This window comes from Cetorhinus maximus, chromosome 5 (genome assembly GCF_964194155.1).
Source record: "Cetorhinus maximus chromosome 5, sCetMax3.hap1.1, whole genome shotgun sequence".
In the NCBI taxonomy this organism is placed as follows: domain Eukaryota; kingdom Metazoa; phylum Chordata; class Chondrichthyes; order Lamniformes; family Cetorhinidae; genus Cetorhinus; species Cetorhinus maximus.
The window spans coordinates 121,165,498-121,185,919 of NC_135883.1; the positions used below are offsets into that span (position 1 = coordinate 121,165,498).

The 20,422-nt window shown below is 43.1% G+C and overlaps 1 protein-coding gene across 1 annotated transcript in view; it reads left to right on the forward strand.

The window, feature by feature from the left end:
* mdn1 (midasin AAA ATPase 1) overlaps nt 1–20,422 on the forward strand; it is a 227,351-nt gene that overhangs the window by 35,716 nt on the left and 171,213 nt on the right. The window contains exons 11-19 of the mRNA XM_078542396.1: nt 850–931; nt 3,389–3,484; nt 8,968–9,080; nt 12,976–13,124; nt 15,395–15,455; nt 17,060–17,271; nt 17,999–18,102; nt 18,218–18,362; nt 19,029–19,125. Of these exons, the coding sequence (XP_078398522.1) occupies nt 850–931; nt 3,389–3,484; nt 8,968–9,080; nt 12,976–13,124; nt 15,395–15,455; nt 17,060–17,271; nt 17,999–18,102; nt 18,218–18,362; nt 19,029–19,125 (1,059 nt within the window). The remainder of the gene's footprint in view (nt 1–849; nt 932–3,388; nt 3,485–8,967; nt 9,081–12,975; nt 13,125–15,394; nt 15,456–17,059; nt 17,272–17,998; nt 18,103–18,217; nt 18,363–19,028; nt 19,126–20,422) is intronic.

Consider the following 20,422-nt stretch of genomic DNA (forward strand, 5'->3'; position numbering starts at 1 on the left):
ACATCCACAAACATTCACTCCCTCCACCACCAACGCACAGTAGCAGCAGTGTGTACCATCTATAAGATGCACTGCAGAAATTCACCAAGGCTCCTTCAACAGCACCTTTCAAACCCATGACCACTACCATCTGGAAGGACAAGGGCAGCAGATAGATGGGAACACCACCACCTCGAAGTTCCCCTCCAAATCACTCACCATCCTGACTTGGAAATATATTGTAATTCCTTTACTCTTGTTCAGTCAAAATCCTGGAACTCCCTCCCTAACAGCACTGTGGGTGTACCTACACCACATGGACTGCAGCGGTTCGAGAAGGCAGCTCACCACCACCTTCTCAAGGGCGATTAGGGATGGGCAATAAATGCTGGCACAGCCAGCGAAGCCCACATCCCATGAATGAATTTTTAAAAAAAAACACATCCCTCTGTCTATCAGACAACTCATTCATGAGCATCTTCATTCTACCTTTTCCCCTTCTGGCCCTTGGTTCCAAGAGCGGGGGAAAAGAGTTGTGTGAGATTTGAATCAGGAGAAGACTACAATGCCTGTGCTGGCTTTTTGAAAGAGCTGTGTTAAATATCGATTTCAAATTTTATATCCAGTTCACTTTAAATGTCACATTTAAACCTGTTAACCACCCTTCAGGCAGTGTATTCCAGATCATAAATCACTGTTTAAAATAAGTTTCTGCATGTCAGTGAATTTTTCTTTTCATTATTCTTTGCTGGGCTTGGGCCTTGCTGGCAAGGCCAGCATTTGTTTGTCACCTTTATCACAATGTTGTTGACCATTAATTTAGTGCATATTAAACATTTTACACTAAATTGTTTTGTTTTTTCTGTTCAGAGATTTGTTGAAATGGTGTGAACGCATCATTCGGAATTTTGATGGCTCTTCCTCTTCTACGGCTCTACACATCTTTCAGGAGGTAAGGAGCAGGTGAATTTATATCGGACAGATGTGAGAAAGATAGATCCACACCTTTTTTTATCCAGAATGACCTGGCAAGTGGTGTACGAATGTTACCTTTTTTTTTCCTTCAAATGCTGATTGAATCTGTACATTCTTCTCTTTGAGGAAACCCACTGTGTTGCGGGACATGACTATTGTGCCAATGGGATAGATTTCGGACAGATCTAGCAACTCCAAAACAGGGCACCATGAGGCGCTGTGGGCCATCAGCAGCAGCAGAATTGCTTACAACCGCAATCTGTACACTCATGGCCCAGCATATCCCCCACTCTACTGTTGCAACAAGCCAGGGGGTGAGGGTCAAACCTGCGTCAATGAAAAGCGCAGGATCAGTACCAGGCACGTCTAAAAATGATGCTCGACCTGATGAAGCTACAACACAAGACGACTTGCATGCTAAACAGTGGAAGTGTACGCAATACACTGAGCTAAGTGATCGCACAAACAACAGATCAGATCAGCTCTATGCCGTCCTGCCACACATCCAGTCGTGAATGGCCGTGGACAATTAAACAATTAACTGGAGGAGGCGGCTCCACAAATATCCCATCCTCAATGATGGGGGAACCTAGCACAGCAGTGCCAAAGACAAGGCTGAAGCGTTTGCAACTATCAGCAGCCAGACGTGCCGAGTGGATGATCCATCTCCGCCTCTCCCTGGGGTCTTCAGCATCACTGATGCCAGTCTTCAGCCAATTCGATTCACTCCATGCGATATCAATTAGCAGCTGAAGACACTGGATGCTGCAAAGGCTATGGGCCCTGACAACATTCTGGCAGTGCCACTGAAGACTTGTGCTCCACAACACTGGCATCTACCCAGCTATGTGGAAAATTACCCAGATATATCCTGTACACAAAAAGCTGGACAAAACCAGCCTGGCCAATTACTGTTCTGTTGAAGAGTCATATTGACTCGAAACGTTAACTGTGTTCCTCTCCGCAGATGCTGTCAGACCTGCTGAGTTTTTCCAGGTATTTTTATTTTTGTTCTGGCCAATTACTGCCACATCAGTTTATTCTCAATCATCAGCAAAGTGATGTTGTCGACAACAGCTTCCATCAAGTGGCAGTTACTCAGCAATAACCTGCTTACTGACTTTTAGTTTGGGTTCTGTGAGGGCTACTCAGCTTCTGACCTCAGAGCCTTGGTCTAAACATGGGCAAAAGCTCTGAACTCGAGGGGAGGTGAGAGTAATTACCTTTGACATCAAGGCCGCATTTGACTGAGTGTGGCATCAAGGAGCCCTCGCAAAACTGGGATGGGAGTTTGGGAAAAACTCAACACTGGTTGGAGTCATTCCTAGCACAAAGGAAGATGAAAGTGTTTGTTGGAGATCAATCATCTCAGTCCCAAGACATTGCTGCAGGAGTTCCTCAGAGTATTGTCCTAGGCCCAAACATCTTCAGCTGCTTCATCAATGACCTTCCTTCTATCATTAGGTCAGAAATGGGAATGTTCACTGACGATTGACGTTCAGCACCATCTGCAACTCCTCAGATACTGAAGCACTCTGCGTCCAAATGCAGCAAGACCTGGACAATATCCAGGCTTGGGCTGCCAAATGGCAAATAACATTCACACCACCCAAGTGCCAGGTAATGACCATCTCCAACAAGAGAGAATCTAACCATCACCCCATGACATTCAATGGCATTACCATCACTATCAACATCCTGGTGGGTTACCATTGATCAGAAACTGAACTGGACTAGCTATATAAATACTGTGGCTACCAGAACAGGTCAGAGGCTAGGAATCCTGTGGCGAGTGACTTACCTCCTGACTCCCCAAAGCCTGTCCGCCGTCTACAAGGCACAAGTCAGAAGTGTGATGGAATACTCCCCACTTGCCTGGATGAGTGCAGCTCCAACAACACTTAAGAAGCTCAGGACAAAGCAGCCCATCCACCACCTTAAACATCTCTCCATCACCGTGGCAGCATTGTGTACTATCTACAAGATGCACTTCAGTAAATCATCTAAGTGCTTTTGACAGCACTTTCCAAACCCATGACCTCTATCACCTAGAAGGACAAGAGCAGCAGATAGATGGGAGCACCACCACCTCCAGTTAGCGTAGTGGAGGCGAAAAGCTGAGTTTCATTTATGAAACAGCTGGATCTTACAATGGGAATAGGGTGGCTTTCTGCATGGATGAATTAGTTTGTGCTGAATAACCCTCCTTATCTTTAATTGTCTTGTGGTCTTATAACAGGTTTTTTCTAATAAGTCCACTGGATCAGGCTCCATGGAATTTATTGACTTGATAGCAACTTTGTGTTCATTATTTCTGCTGAATTTTTTTTTTGGAAATATCGGGCTGTTAAAAATATTGAGGGCACAAAGTCCCTGTGGACAGTCATGTCGTGAAATGCTCTGGAGTGCTTACCGCGATGATTTGTTTTTCCAGGCACTGGATTGTTTCACTGCCATGATGTCTAAACGGGGGAGTAGGCAGAAGATGGCTGAAATAATTGGAAGCAAACTGAACATTTCAAAAGAAAAGGTACAGTTTCCTTTCGTGTGGCATTCTCTTTCGACTGCGTATTGCGTTAACTGGTAATCAACCTTTTTTTTTAATCTTAAGTTTTCCCCCTCCGTTTCAGAGCGATTTGCGTCATACTTCTGTGGTTCCGCAATTATTCTAAGTGCAGAATAACAATTTTTTTCCTGTGGTTCTTTTTTTATATAATGAAGCTTTTGGCAGAGTAAATATTTAACTTTGCTTCAGATGTACCTGTATCTTTAAAATAGTTCCTTTTGTTTTTTGGCTACTGCCCTGTCAATTGATTCATCCAGTTTACAGTGGCTGCTGGCCTGGCTTCTTCTGTTGATTTATGCTGCAAGATGTGTCCATTCTGTTAATTTGGGCATGTATTTTGAATACTAATAAATTAGTTTATATAGTGATGAAAATAGAAACTTTTTTTTTTCTCCCAGCTGATTCATGGATACCCTTGAGAGGAAGGTAGTTCCCAGCACAACATCTGTGTGTGAAATGAAGTGTACCATTTAGAATAAAGGCACCTTGTTAGCTACCCCGCTTAGTTTTTTAGGTCAATTTCTGGAAATGACATTTGGTCTTCATTTACTGGCAGGGACATAGAAATAGAGCAGGGCTAAATGGCCTATTCCTGCCATTCAGTGAAGCCATGGCTGGTATGTGACATAACTCCATTTGCCTTGTACCCCCTAATAGCTTTTAAATCTAACCTTAAAAATCTATCAGTCTTGTTTTTAAAATTACCATCTGATCTAGCATCAATTGCTCTCTGTGGAAGAGAGTTCCAAACTTCTGGCACCCTTTGTGCGTAGGAGTGTTTCCTAATTGCACTCCTGAAAGGTCTGGCTCTAATTTTTTGATGATGTTCCCTAGGAACCAACTAGGGAACAGGCTATCCTAGATTTGGTTTAGTGCAATGAGAAGGGTTTAATTAATTAATCTTGGTTTTGCTGGGTCCTTTCAGGAACAGTGACCATAACATGATAGAATTCTTCCTTGGGTTGGAAAGTGAAGTAGTCCAATCTAGTGAAGGTCCTAAATCTAAACAAAGGAAACTGCGAAGGTATGAGGCATGAGTTTGCTAAGATTGATTGGGGAACTTCATTAAAAGGTATGACAGTGGATAGGCAATGGCTAATATTTAAGGAATGAATGTGTGCATTGCAACGGTGATATATTCCTTTCTGGCCCAAAAACACAACAGGAAAAGTGGGCCAACCATGGCTAAGAAAAGAAATTAAGGATAGTATTAGATCCAAAGAGGAGTCATATAAAGTTGCTCAAAAAAGTAGCAAGCCTGAGGATTGGCAGCAGTTTAGAATTCCACAAAGGAGGACCAAGAGATTGATTAAGAGGGGAAAGTAGAGTATGAGAGTAAACTTGCAAGGGACATAAAAGCGGACTGTAAAAGCTTCTATAAGTATGTAAAAGGAAAAAGATTAGTGAAGACAAATGTAGGTCCCTTACAGCCCGAAACAGGAGAATTTATAATAGAGAGCGCAAGGAAATGGAGAGCAATTAAACAACTACTATAGTTCTGCCTTCATGGAGGAAGACACAAATAACTTCAAGAAATGCTAGGGGAATGAAAGCCTAGTGAGAAGGAGAAATTGAAGGAAATTAGTATTACTGAAAAAACAGTGCTGGAGAAATTAGAGACTGAAAGCCGATAAATCCCCAGGGCCTGATAATGTACATCCTAGGATATTAAAGGAGGTGGTCATGGAAATAGTGGACATGTTGGTTGTCATCTTCCAAAATTCTGTAGATTCTGGAACAGTCCTGACAGAGAGGTTGGCAAATGTAACCCCACTATTTAAAAAAGGAGGGAGGGTAAAAACAGGGAGTTAGAGACCAGCTAGCCTAATATCAGTGGTAGGGAAAATCCTCAAGTTTGTTGTAAAGGATGTGATAACAGGACACTTAGAAAATATCAATGTGATTAGATTAAGTCAACATGGATTTATGGAAGGAAAATCATGTTTGACAAACCTACTGGAGTTTTTTTGCGGACATAACTAACAGAATAGATACGGGAGAACCAGTGGATGTGGTGTATTTGGATTTTTAGAAAGCTTTTGATAAAGTCCCACAATAGGTTGGTGTACAAAATTAAAGCACATGGGATTGAGAGTAATATATTGGCATGGATTGAGAATTGGTTAGCAGATAGAAAACAGAGTAGGAATAAATGGGTCTTTTTCGGAATGGCAGGCGGTGACTAGTGGGGTACCGCAGGGATCAGTGCTTGGGCCCCAGCTATTCACAATATATATCAATGATTTGGATGAGGGAACCAAATGTAATATTTCCAAGTTTGCTGATGACACAAAACTAGGCGGGAATGTGCATGATGAGGAGGATATTAAGAGGCTTCAAGGCGAATTAGACAGGTTGAATGAGTGGGCAAATATATGACAGGTGCAGTAAATCGTGGACTAAGTGTGAAGTTATCCGCTTTGGTAGGAAAAACAATAGCAGAATATTATTTACATGGTGATAGATTGGGAAATGTTGATGTACAAAGGGACTTGGGTGTCCTTGTACACCAATCACTGAAAGCAAGCATGCAGGTACAGCAATCAGTTAAGAATGCAAATGGTATGTTGGCCTTCATTGCGAGAGGACTCGAGAATAGGAGCAAGGATGTCTTATTGGAGGTGTGCAGGGCCTTGGTGAGACCACACCTGGAGTATTGTGTGCAGTTTTGGTCTCCTTACCTAAGAAAGGATGTACTTGCCATGGTGGGAGTGCAGCAAAGGTTCACCAGACTGATTCCTGGGGTGGCAGGATGGTCGTATGAGGAGAGATTGGGCCAACTAGACCTGTATTCACTGGAGTTTAGAAGAATGAGAGGGGACCTCATTGAAATGTATAATATTCTGACAGGGATGGACAGACTGGATGCAGGGATGATGTATCCTCTGGCTGGGGGGTCCTAGAACAAGGGGTCACAGTCTCGGGATACGGGCTAGGCCACTTAAGACTGAGATGAGGAGAAACCTCTTCGCTCAGAGGGTAGCGAACCTCTGGAATTCTCTACCAGAAGACTGTGGAGACCGGGTCACTGAATATATTTAAGAAGGAAATAGATTGGAAGAAACTTTTTGTCTGTTCCCCTTGTATCTTAAACTTTGATCAGATCATTCCTGAACCTTCTAAATTGCAGGGAACACAACCCTCGTTTATCTTTCCACTAAATCTATGCTGCGCCCTCCCCCACCCCCCAGCATCCCCACCACCCACACAAGGCCAATACGTCCTCCCTAAGGTGTGGTACCCAGGGCCACTCTCGGTACACCAGGTGTGATCTGACCAGGGCTTTGTATGGCTGATGCAGCCGAACATGTACCATTTGGGCAGTTCATGAAACACTGAAATATGTTATTGACAGGGTGTCTTGACTCCTCTTACAGACTATTTTTCTTTAGTGTTCTAAGTAATTATAACTTGCTGCAGCTTACTGCTTTCATCTAACTACCTTAATGAAAAATGAGCCTCATTCCCCTTGTGAACTGAAGCTGAAAATGTTGACATACTATTCACCTGTGCAAGAATTGCACCTAATTCTGATCTTGCCCCCGCCCACTGTCCATTCATAAGTACTTAATAGCAGGATTCGCAAGATAACTATGGGCAGGACCTTTGGGATCCCGCAGCCCGAGAATGTAGATTCTACAACAACAATTTTACGGGTTTGGCACATTTCAACATAACGCTGTTTTATACAAGATCATTATTTTTTTGTTCTGCAACATGTTTAAAATCAATTTACTATGCTGCACCTCATCCTGTGTACACTGTTTAATTATTTGCAGTAACCCTGAATTATTGACACGTTTGACTTCACCTGATGGGAGATTGGCAAGTAGCTTTTCAGTAATCAATCCCCGATGATTTGGGTGGTGTCTGTTGTAATAACCAATCTTCTGATCCCATTGTTCTTCATGCATTTCGCACCTTGAGCAGTTGCAGCTTTCTCTTTTTTTGTAGCGTGTCTTACATCAATTAACTATTAAAAAGAACTTGAGGTGAAACCCCAAAATGGTTGAGCCAAAGGAGCTACTGGGAGGGGTGACCAAAATTCTTGGAGAAACAACAGGGTTTTCAGGAACCAATATTGGCCAGTGGGGACATGGTAAATGAGCTGGGCTTTTTGTGGGATAGGATATAGGCAACAAGGGCTTTGGAGTAGCAAGTGGAAGTTGAGGCCTCAGGCAGCAGAGTGTTAGAATAAACGGGCTTGGAGATGATGAGGCATGAGTGATGGCTTCAGCAGCAGAGGTGGGAGGGGGGGGGGGTTAATAATAATGAGGTGGAAGTAGGTGGTCTTGTGTAATGAGAAGACCTGGAGCAAAAGCTCAGTTCTGGGCTGAATTGGATGCTGAGATTGTGAAGAGTACCTGCCAAACTGTACCTGGATTTTTACCAAACCAATTAGTTTGAGACATCAGATCAGTGATGTTGAATAAGGTTATACTTAAGCTTATTAAGCATGGTATGAAATGTGTGGAGACAGTGGTTCTACATAAAAGCGGGGATTCGGGGATTGGTGTCAGTTAGCAATGTTTGGATTTTGAACGCACGGGTTTTTGTACAGAGTATGATTTCCAATACAATTATGACGAGGACCTAAGAGGAAAATAAATTGGCATGGAATAAACTTCAGTAGGTACTAAATTCGGCAGCAATTTGTGCTCCATTGTGGAGCACAAAATGTTGTTTACCCCTCAACCCCGGAACATCGAAGTATACGTTGCAACCATTGCCCTGACCAAGACTAATGTAAAGCAAACTCAGCAGTTTCTTCTGGGTCAATTTGGCTTAAGTCCGGATTGTGCTGTATTATCGTCCAATCAAGCCGTCCGTGCTGCCTCTTTGTAAGAACAACTTGGCCAGTCCCACTCTCCTGCCCTTTCCCTGAAAATGTTTTCTCTTCAGGTGCTTATCTAATTCCCCCTTTTTAAAGCCACAATTGAATCTTCCTCCACAGTCTTGGGCAGTGCATTCCAGATCCTAACTGCACACTGTGGTGTCTTTTTAAAGAAAAAAGCATTTCCTCACATCACCACTGCTTCTTTTGCCGTGTACCTTTTTTATTGGTGTACTCTGGTCCTTGACCTTCCACCAATGGGAACATTCTCTCTCTATCTGCTCTGTCCGGACTCCCCCATGATTTTGAGCTCCTCAATCAAATCTTGTCTCGACCTTCTCTTCTCCAGGACGACCAACCTCCGTTTTTTTTTCCAATCCATCCACGAAATGGATGGAGTTCCCTCGTCTCTGGAACCGTTCTCGTAAATCATCTTTGGACCTCCTGTAATGCTCTCAGATCCCTCCCGGAGTGTGGTGAAATGGAGTTATTGATTAAACCTGCACTGATTGGTTTCTACCCTCTCCTCCTATGTGATTGATATTAAAAAGTTGCTGCAGTATTGTTTGTTTGTTTGTTCGGAGGTGATGATTTGATTTTACTTGTGTTGCAGGCAGAGTTCTTCTGTAAGTTGTATAAACCTGCTGTTGAGTTCAGTGAGGAGGAAGTGACTGTCGGACGGGCTGTTCTACCTCGGCGCAGAAGCGATGTTGTCCTGTTGCAGTTGTAAGTGCAGTGTTAAAATTGAATACCTCCGTTTGTGATTTCAGGATTGGTTTTAATGAAGCACTATGACCTCGATAACCAATAATTCCAATAAATAAATGATTTGAAAGGATCAAGGCTTGCAGTGACTAAAACTTGAGGGTTTTTTTTTTAATGATCTAGCGGCTTTGACATTTTAGAAATCACTTCGCAGGTTCTAGCAGGATGTTAATTAAAACACAAAAAAAACATTGTGCCACTTTTTATATTTCGTTAATAAATTAGTATTGTAATGGCACAAGGACACTGAGTGACACGGAATTCGAGGGGTAATTTGTTTTCATAATCTTGCCAATCAAGCGTCATTTATCAGATAACGGAATAATGATGATATAAAAAGAATTCTAAGTCACCGTTGTTATGATCTTGGTGGAGACCAGTAACTTTTTAAAAAGAAACTCTAACTCCCAGTTATTAACTGAGAGAATTACATCCCAGGATGCCACATTTCAAACAAACTCTTCACCTTACAAGAGTTAAACTAAGCATGTACTACTAACTTACCATTATACTTTGTAAACATTCTTCAAGCCCAAAAATCTCAACCAAACACATCCCGTTCTATTTTTATTTCCTTCCAAGAGTTCCCCTATACTTTACAGATTCTTGATGGTTCTTTCACTTCTCCCAGACCAAACCAAGGTGTGCTACAGGTTCTCGGGAATTCACTTTGATTTTCCTCCGGTTTCCCACTGTTCTCCAAGGTACAAGATTTCTTGAGGTCCTTCCACTAGCATCCAGCTAGACGACCCTCCAGCTCTCCTTCACCTCATGATTGTGACTCCCCAGTTTCAAGCTGCTTTCTTGCTTTGTGACTCCAAATCATAAAACTCCCTTGGTTTCAGATATTCCTCTGCTACTGGCTTATAGCTCCTGGCAGGTTCTCTCTCACTGCTGGTCTCAAAGCTGTTTACCAGTTTCTCACCAGGTGTTTTCAGTTATAAAAATGTCAATCGTGAAGCTAAGAATTACACTCATAAAACCTTAAATCATAAAATTAGATATTCATAACACCATCCCCTTGCAGGAGATGTTTGATGGTGTTTTTTATGGTATTAGGAGCAGCTGTAGAAGTGGAATGTTGTAATCTAACAGCTGCTGAAGGAGACTGAGAATAGCTACCCAGCAGCGAAAAGAAGCTGGGAAGGGAGGTGCACTTTGTGCACAAAACCTTACTCCCCACAACTGTGTGGGAATGTTGGGAAGACTAAAACCATTGTCTTCAGTCACTACCACTCACTCCATCGCACTCCCTACCACTGTTATGAAGTTGAATTTGATCTTTCCCAACTTTGGGCAACTATTTGTCCCTGAGGTAAGCTCCTGACTACTGATCAGCTCCATTGCCAAGACCGCTTCATCCACCATGATAGCATCACCTGTCTCCCCTCGCTTCGCCTTATTTGCTGCTGAAACCCTCATTCGCACTTTTTGTTAACACTTGACTCCTTCAGTGTTCTCCCGGACAGAAGCTAGGAATCCTGCAGCAAGTAGCTCACCTCCTGACTCCCCAAAGCCTGTCCATCATCTACAAGGCATAAGTCAGGAGTGTGATGGAATACTCCCCACTTGCCTGGATGAGTGCAGCTCCCACAACGCTCGAGAAGCTTGACACATTCAGGACAAAGCAGCCCCCTTGATCGGCACCACACCCACAAACATTCACTCCCTCCACTACCAATGCCCAGTGACAGAAGTGTGTACCATCTACAAGATGCACTGCAGGAACTCACCAAGGCTCCTTCGACAGCACCTTTCAAACCCACGGCCTCTACCATCTAGAAGGACAAGGGCAGCAGATAGATGGGAACACCACCACCTCGAAGTTCCCCTCCAAGTCACTCACCATTCTGACTTGGAAATATATCGCCATTCTTTCACTGTCGCTGGGTCAAAATCCTGGAACTCCCTCCCTAACAGCACTGTGGGTGTACCTACACCACATGGACTGCAGCTGTTCAAGAGGCAGTTCACCACCACCTTCTCGAGGGCAACTAGGGATGGGCAATAAATGCTGGCCCAGCCAGTGAAGCCCTCATCCCATGAATGAACTTTAAAAAAAAAAACCCTCTCACCTGGCACCCTGTATGAGCAAGCGCACCTAAACGCTGCTGCTAGTTACCCATCACCCATGACCCATTGCCCGCTTGTTGAACCAAATTAGTACTGTACCTGTTCTGGCAATGCCCCTTTTTAAAAAAAAATTCAAATGCTGAATTTCAAAATCCTCCATAGCCTCACCCCTCCTTATGTAATCTTCGCCACCTCAAAAGATCTCTGTACTTCTCCAATTCTGGCCCTCTCTGCATTCCTGAATTTAATCATGTGGCCATGCTACAGCTGCTGAGGGTATGAGCCCTGGCATTGCCTCCCTAAACCCTATACCTCTTTTTTTTAAGATGCTACTTTACCTTTGTCAGTATCTCCTCATGTCTTGGAGTCAAATTTAGTTTGCTATTGCCCCTGTGAAGTCCCTTGGAACCTTTTTTATCATGTTAAATATGTTATATAGAGACAAGTTATCTAAGTACTGGAGTAGAAACTGCCTCCACTTGTCATTTTGTATTTGCATGATTTAGCCACTAGGTGGCACAATAGTCACACTAATCACTCCATTCCTTGGAACAAGTTCAGATGGATGTCAAAAGACCCTGTGGCATCGTTTCAAAAAGTAGAAAGTTATCCCATCTAACATTCTTCCCTTCGCCAACACTGCATTGGCTACTGGTCTGGAAATGCCTAATTTTTAAATTCCCATCCCTTTTTTCAAATGCCTCCATGGCTTGGCCTCTCCCTAATCTCCTCTGGTGCTGGCTTATGACATTTTGTGTGGAGGGCATGTCGGTGAGTGAACTAAAAGTGAAGACATGCCACTTGTTAATTAGCAGCTTCCAAAACCTTTTTTGATGGTGGTTAAATGTTGCAAGTGTCTTTGTCATTGCAATGTGTAGTTTGTCACAGGAAGTTTCAGTGTTTTTGAGATGTATCCATTCAGTTTAAATACACACACACACGTGTTTCATTAACAGCTCTAATAGAATTGGTAATGCAATTTTCGTTATTGTTCTAACTATGAAAGCCTGTGTTATCTTGTTCCAATTCGATTGTCTGTCTAAAGCCATTACAGGCCAAAGATAATGTGCATGCTCAGCAGAAAATCTCCACTGGTGTCAATTCCAGTGGCTAGCATAGCAGAGGATAGTTCTACTTTGTATTTAAACTGGCATGTCCTGCCTAATCAAGCAGGACAGGATTGTGGCAAGGCCAGCATTGATTGCCCATCCCTAACTGCCCTTGCCTTGCTAGGCCATTTCGGAGAGCAGGTAAGAGTCAACCACATTGCTGTGGGTCTGGAGTCACATGTAGGCCAGACCAGGTAAGGACGGCAGATTTCCTTCCCTGAAGGACATTAGTGAACCAGATGGGTTTTTACGACAATCAGCAAATGTTTCATGGTCATCATCACTGAGGCGAGCTTTTCAATTTTTTATTGAATTCAAATCCACCAGCTACCTACATGGAATTTGAACCCATGTCCCCAGAGAATTTGCCAGGCCCTCTGGATTACTAGCCCAGTGACATAACACCACGCCACCATCTTCCCCCTATCTTGCTTAAGAGTAAATGGATTCCGTTTATGTCATCGGTCATGACTTTTCTCAATAGTTTTATTTTCTTGCCATTCAGATGTACTCATTGGTCACTGATATAGTTGAGTTCACATATTTAGTGTAATTTATTACTCTATAATCACAAGACTATACTTCTATGTTGTAATTCACCCCCGCTGCTTACTTGATAGATGTTTTCAACCTGGATGCTTTTTCTGACTGAAATCCTTTCACTTTGTTTTAAGGGAAACCCAAACCTTTTCGGCCACACGACCCTCCTCTCTGCTGCTGGAGCAGCTGGCTGTTTGCCTAAGTAAAAAGGAGCCTGTCTTATTGGTTGGTGAAACGGGTACTGGAAAAACCTCTACAGTCCAGTACCTTGCCAGAATTACAGGTTGGTAGAACAGTGTTCATTGAATAAACTTTGTCCTGCTATTGGAATAAGGTTTAATATTTCTTATGCTATTAGGCAAGCCAAATTCCTGAAGTGACAGATTCTCCAAAAGAGTGACGAATTGGTGATACCTGAGGTGTCGTGTTTGGCTCTGGCCTGTGGTTGATTAGCTGGTCTCAGGCAGCTTGACGATAGGGATTTTACGTTTGTCATCTGTTCTGGGCTGTGAAGGGAGTCAATAAAAATATCACTGAGGATTCCAAGTATGTGGGTATGTAGATGCTGGATAACTGGATTGTGGTTGTCCCTGATATCCCAAGGCATTCCTAATCCCATGAACCAAATTTGTGGACTGACATTTCAAGAATAACCACTTGGACAAGGTCCTGGAGGATTGCAGACCATTGTGGAACTGCTCTCCAGCAGGAGCTAATACCTTCAGAGGAATGGGGCAGAAATTGACCCCTAAATAATGTTGGCGCATACTTCCTTAAATAAATTATTAGAATTCTTGTTTATTCTTTCACAGGATGTGGGTGTCGCTGGCAAGGCCAGCATTTGTTACCCATCCCTAATTCCCCTTGAACTAAGTGGATTGCAAGGACATTTCGGAGAGCAGTTAAGAGTCAACCACATTGCTGTGGGTCTGGAGTCACATGTAGACCAGACCAGGAAAGGACAGCAGATTTCCTTCCCTAAAGGACATTAATGAACCAGATGGGTTTTTACAACAATAGATGATAGCCTCATGGTCACCATTACTAAGACTGGCTAGGTTTATTAATTGAATTTAACCAGCTACCATGGTGTGATTTGAACCTAGTGGAGTAGCCTGGGTCCCCTGTGTTACTAGTCCAGTGACCTTACCACTACACCATCACCTCCCCAGTCTGTACCCTGCTGGGTGCTGAAGTGGGAGCGCTAAACTATTATGTTGACCAGTTCTGTTCCGCTTAGCTTTCCAGAATTAGAATGGTTGTACCTGCACTCTTACATCATACATGGTATGTCGGTTTGAGGGATGGCAAACCAACGTGAATTTTGCCCCCACCTCACCTCCAGGAGTAACATTAATTTTAGCCGACACTGGGCAGAATATTGCTGTGGGTGTGCGAGGGTGGGCCTGACACGCCAACGTGTAAAATGACGCCGGGCGTGCGTCCGGACGCCATCGCTCGATATTTCTTTTGGCGGGCGCGCCCTGGAAGTGGCTGTGCACCCACGGAACTGTTAACGGCCCACTAGAGCCATTAAAAAACCAATTAAAGTTGTTAACAACGCTGCCCATCCGACATTAAGGTTGTCGGGCAGGCGAAGAGCCCCAGCGGCCGTGGCGTTTTTCAGGAAATTTTCCTGAAGGTTTTATAAAATAATTAAATAAATTTTCCAAACTTGATTCACTTGTCCCAGCTCATGTGACACTGTCACATGTTTAAATTCATTGTTACTTTATTTATCAGTAACTTTTATAGTCCGTTTCGGTCTCCCTGAGACAGCTCCGTGCCTCGGAGATTGAAGTGTTCTTTCGTGTGCGTGCGCAGAAGAGCACAGGCCACAACTCTCCCTCCTCTCCTCACCTGCACAGGTAGTGCTGAGCGCTGCTGGTTGCACGTGATGGTGGGTGGGCCTTAATTGGCCCGCCCACATAAAATGGCGGCGCGCAGCCGATCGTGGGCGGCAATCGGCTCCGCTCCCGCCCGCCATAGGAAAAATTCTCCTCACTGTGTAAATTGTCAGCCTTCTCCTTATATAAAAAAAGGGCTCTGTTGAATGTTGAATATAAAAATCTCAATCACAAAAAGTATGAGGGCAATCCTGCAGCAAGTTTTCCGCAGCTCTCACACTGTATTTCCTGAAATTAGTGTTGCTGGTGCAGCCATTTTAACTGCAAGTTGAAATTCAAAGATTGTTAGTTCACATCCATCGTTTTATATTTTTTCTTGTCTGTTTGGAGACACATCATTGGACCCTTCACCCACCAAAAGTACCATTTGGATAAATGTCTCCTGTTTACTTGTATTGTTTTGAGTTGGTCACTAAGTTTGGATGTTACAGTTAATTCTTGATGTTGACAAAGTGCAAGCAGAATATTTATTTTCTAATGATTAGGGGCTAACTCATTTTGAACAAACCATGGCTGATGTTGTCTGCGCATTTGTCAGTATTCTGGCAAATAACCAAATCTTTACCGTTTAAATTTTTGTTTAGTAATGACTCTTGGAAGTTCTCTTTGCGTAAGTATTACTGTCTGTCTGTGTATTTTGTTTCAGGTCACAAACTGAAGGTCGTAAATATGAACCAACAGAGTGACACAGCAGACCTGCTTGGAGGGTATGTATTGCATTTGAGGGATGGCTTAAGGTTTCTGATCGAGCGAAACTAGCAGCTGAATTCATACGTTGCTATTTCTTCTTGTCCTTATTTGGCACATTTCTTTGCAGCTTAAAAAAAACTAATTGAAATTATTAATGGTCAACCTGACCTCCACCACTGAAGGTAGACAAAGGTAATGTTTAGAAACTCGTGGGTTGTTTTATTTAGAATGTTCTTGATTGTTTTAGAACGTTGTGGATCGTCTCAGCTGCTGTGGTGCAATTTGTCACAGCTGTCAAAAATGTGAGCAGAGTTTTCAGAGCAGGTTGTTCAATGTGGATTGGCCAAGCCTCCTAGATGAGGGAATCTCTTAATAAAAAGAAATATTTTTCTCAGCTTTGTAGTTACAGAGCCAAACAGGTTGATTATCGGCCTGTAAATCCTTCCAGTGCACCTAATGATAAGTGGTAAAGAGCGGGAGAGTTTCCTGATCAGCCAAACTGCAGAAGGCATCGGCAAACCATTGCAGTACTTTGCCAAGCATAATTATGGCTCAGTCTAATGGAAGTCCATGGTTGCCAATACCCTATTAGGGCATGGTACATGGAGGAGGAGTCACGGATCATCAACAGGACAGGGGAAAAGCCTTCGGGAAGAGCTGCATAATTGTAGTAACGTTAACACAGCGTGGTGGAGGTTTGTGCTCTATTGAGTGGCCTCTTCGCTTAGTAAAAAGACAAATACTTAAAAATTTGGAATCTACACCTTATGTTGGATCTTGCATTCTCAATGGGTGGTTTGACATCGTAATCGATTCTTGGACAGATTCTTTGCATCTGTGTGTTGCCACTGGTAATTTAAAATATTTAGATTTTCTTTTCATGGCCATGCACCTGTTTAGGAACCAGCAAACACTTAGAAAGCCACAACCAATGCTGCTAGATCTGACATCCCTCCCAGGCAGTACTTTCAGGGCCATGCTCTGCCCCTCCTGTCGCTGAGGTCAGACACCATACTTCACCATTCATTGCTCCGTGAAACCCCAGCTTCCCTCTGTATTGTTGCTTAGTCAGAAATGTGGCAAAGAACGTCTGATATGAAAAGCGGGAGTATGATCAATCTAGTAGCAAACTGTAAATGGAGTGTTTGATGATGTGGACTTAAATAATGAGCCCATGGTCGGAAAACTAACTATTCGGCTCGGGATACACTTCAAATGCTGGATATGCCAAAATATTTTTTAAAAATAGCACGAGGATAAAATTGCACTTCCTGGTGGCGATACCAAGAGTAACGCCAGTCCTTCGAGAGAAGGCTTCACTTTTCTCACGGAAGTAGGAGGCGTATGGAAAGAGGCTAGTGAAGGAGGAATGAAAATAAATTGGTGTAGATGCCCCATAAAAAGGTATCTTCATTTCAGCAGCCTCAGCCTTAAATTGAAATTTGGTTTTCAGTATTTGTACATCAAGTTTCCTGGTGAAATGTTCTCAGCTCTGAGCACTTGAGCTCACGAATGTGGGTTAGGGGACGCAAAGCAACATCGGTTACTCGAGTGTCAACAGTATAGAATTAGTGTTTGATTTACACATTAACACCTGGGATTTATACTTGTTTCTGTTCAGGTACAAGCCTATGGACCGTAGACTTATTATGCTACCTTTGCGAGAAGCGTTTGAAGAGCTTTTCATTCAGACGTACTCTCGGAAGCAGAACATTACTTTCTTGGGCCACATTCAAACATGCTGCAAACAGAAACGCTGGCAGGATTTACTCCGACTGATGCTGCACGTCTACAAAACAGCTATCAATAAGGAACTGAAAACTAAGGAAGACAGTGAGAAACTTTTTAATATTTTAAATGTTTATTTTGACACAACTTCAATTTCATTTATGCGTTAGGTCTCTGAGGGTAAGGTTCTCGGGTAGAGAACGGTCCATATGATTTGGGAGAAGTGCAGTTGTCCCTGTTTGTTCCAGCAAATGGTCATTTTAATGCTGTGAAATAACAAAAGGTGGAAAATGCAGAACAGCTTCTGGCAAATATCCTGTTCCATTTGTTCTCTAGTGCCATAATCTCGATGTGTTACGTTATACCATGGAAGCCCACCTTAATTGTCGAGCAACATTGGCCCTAAAAAATTTGGATTGAGTTTTGGGCCATGGCAGATTTGACTTTGTGGTCAGAAATTTTCAGTTTCCAAGTTATTGGAAGTGTGCGCTATTAAAAGCACAGCGGGGCCAAACAAGAGGCCTAGGAGAACAATGGGACAAAGTGTATCCCTTTGATCAAGGAGATTAAAGGATTGAGAATTAAATAAGGAGTGAGTGATAAATTCAGTGTCAAATCAGGTACAGCCTGAAGAAGGAAGGAAAGATTGAATTGAGGAGAATAGAAGGCAGATAAGGGGGGGAAAAAAGCAAGTTAAAATAAAACATTTAAAAATTGACTTTAAAACCAATAGTTCATTAGCTGAATTCTGTGTAATTCACACCTGCAGAAGCGATCGGAATTATAGTCCCTTATTTCTTGTCTTCTTTCACAATGGCATGTTTCATTTTAGAAGGCTGGCTGAGAGATAAATGGGAATTACTTGGTCTACGCCTGACCCAGGCTCAGCAGCAAATGAAACTAACTGAATCGGCACTGGTATTTTCCTTTGTGGAGGTAAGATGTGAAAGTGATTGTCTCAAATAGCTAGTCACTCTGGTACTGAGCCAGAAAAAATTCTCCTGATCTTTTCATTCCTTTGATGATCACCTTCAATTTTCTATTTAACTAGGGTATCTTAGCACAGGCTGTGAAGAAAGGAGAGTGGATCTTGTTGGATGAGATCAACTTGGCTTCAGCAGAGACGCTGGAATGTCTGAGTGGGCTGCTGGAAGGGAATACAAGCTCACTTGTGCTGCTGGACCGAGGAGATACTGGTACAAGAGCTATTGCCTTTATATCTAACTTATTTCTTGTGTTCTATAAAAACTCCTTTTCAGGTTGGTTTCCCTCTGATCTGATGCTGCGATTGAACAACATTTGCTAAATCCTCAGTGTGCTAAGAATTACGCTGACAACCAATTTAGGATTGTCAGGCAGGCTCGCAGTGTGGCACATTTGTATGTACTGGAAGCTACATATATTAATATACACAGGGCCCTGTTCATTGCAGACAGAGTATGTACACACATTGCACCCGTTTCGGCTAAACAAAATAAGTGACAGCCGTTCGCTGGCTTCTTCCCCAGGACAATATCTTGTCCAATCGAGAGTCAAGTTGCTTGGTTTAAATTTCAAACAATGCTTGGTAGTTAATTGCTAGTCACCATCAACTGGTGCATTCTCCATGATAACGCCTCTACCAATCAGAATCCACTTGCCAACCAATCAGCACTCTCTTCTCAATCAGCATAAATATGTTGTTTCCCTTGACATTGGTATTTTCTTGTGAATTGTCCTGATAAGTGCAAGACTAAAAGCTCTGGCAAAAGATGTCTCTTTCTTCAGCAGTACTTAATACAGAAAGAAAATGCTCCTCTTCTCCATGTAACTGTTCATTAATTTTACAATGACTATTACTAACTTGGTTTATCCTCTTACAGAGCCCATTCACCGTGACCCAGAGTTTCGCTTGTTTGCCTGCATGAATCCAGCAACAGATGTGGGAAAGAAAAACTTACCACCAGGCATAAGAAACCGGTAACTAAAACCTAATAATAAAATTCTGTCTCTGCCCTTACTGAAGGCCCAATTAAATATTAATTCCACAAAGCAGTTTGCTATTTGTGTTGCTTAGTAGGAAGATGTGACTTCACAGAATCACAGTGCAGAAGAGTCCCTTCGGCCCATCGAGTCTGCACCGACACGTGAGAAACACCTGACCTACCTACCTAATCCCGTTTACCAGCACTCGGCCCATAGCCTTGAATGTTATGACGTGCTAAGTGCTCATCCAGGTACTTTTTAAAGGATGTGAGGCAACCCGCCTCCACCACCCTCCCAGGCAGCGTATTCCAGACCGTCACCACCCTCTGGGTAAAAGTTTTTCCTCACATCCCCCTCTAAACCTCCTGCCCCTCACCTTGAACTTATGCCCCCTTGTGACTGACCCTTCAACTAAGGGGAACAGCTACTCCCTATCCACCTTGTCCATGCCCCTCATAATCTTGTACACCTTGATCAGGTCGCCCCCTCAGTCTTCTCTGCTCCAACGAAAACAACCCAAGTCTATCCAACCTCTCTTCATAACTTAAATGTTTCATCCCAGGCAACATCCTGGTGAATCTCCTCTGCACCCCCTCCAGTGCAATCACATCCTTCCTATAATGTGGCGACCAAAACTGCACACAGTACTCCAGCTGTGCACAATATGCACTTTCCAGATGCTGAGACTGAAATAACTTGCACAATAAATATAAATGAGGCATTCTGAAACTGCAGACACTCTCAAATTGCGAACCATGGATAGGCTTCAATGAGCAAAGCCTTTTCGAAGGGCCAAATGGCCCACTCCTGCTCTTAAGTCCTATGTTCCTATTTTACAACTTTGAGGTGCAGTCTGTTGCAAAGCAGCAGTACCTGGCACTTATACCTGAGTTGGAATCACTGCACTTTCCACTGCTTTCTGCTTCCTTTTTGCCCTCAGATTCTCATGAAGCCAGTCATGCTGGTTGACGTGAGAAAGAAATGGCCTTCGTAGAATGGAGAGAGCCTTTTGTTCCAACTGCACAGCAGTAGCCAAGCCACTCTATTTCTGGTTTGTGTGCTTGCACAGCTCTATCCCAGGCGATAGGGTGGTTTTGCTCCAGTAGATTGGAAGCACTCTTGGCTGGTCATCGATTGGTGCCATGGGATCCTTTGTGTCCAGTTCAGAATGGCAAATGCTACTGCAGTTTATGTTTCATTAAAAGAAGGCAGCCCTCCCTCACCACTGCATTGAAACGTCAGCCTAAAACAAAGGCTACCTTCTGCAAGTCCATATAAATAACATCCATAG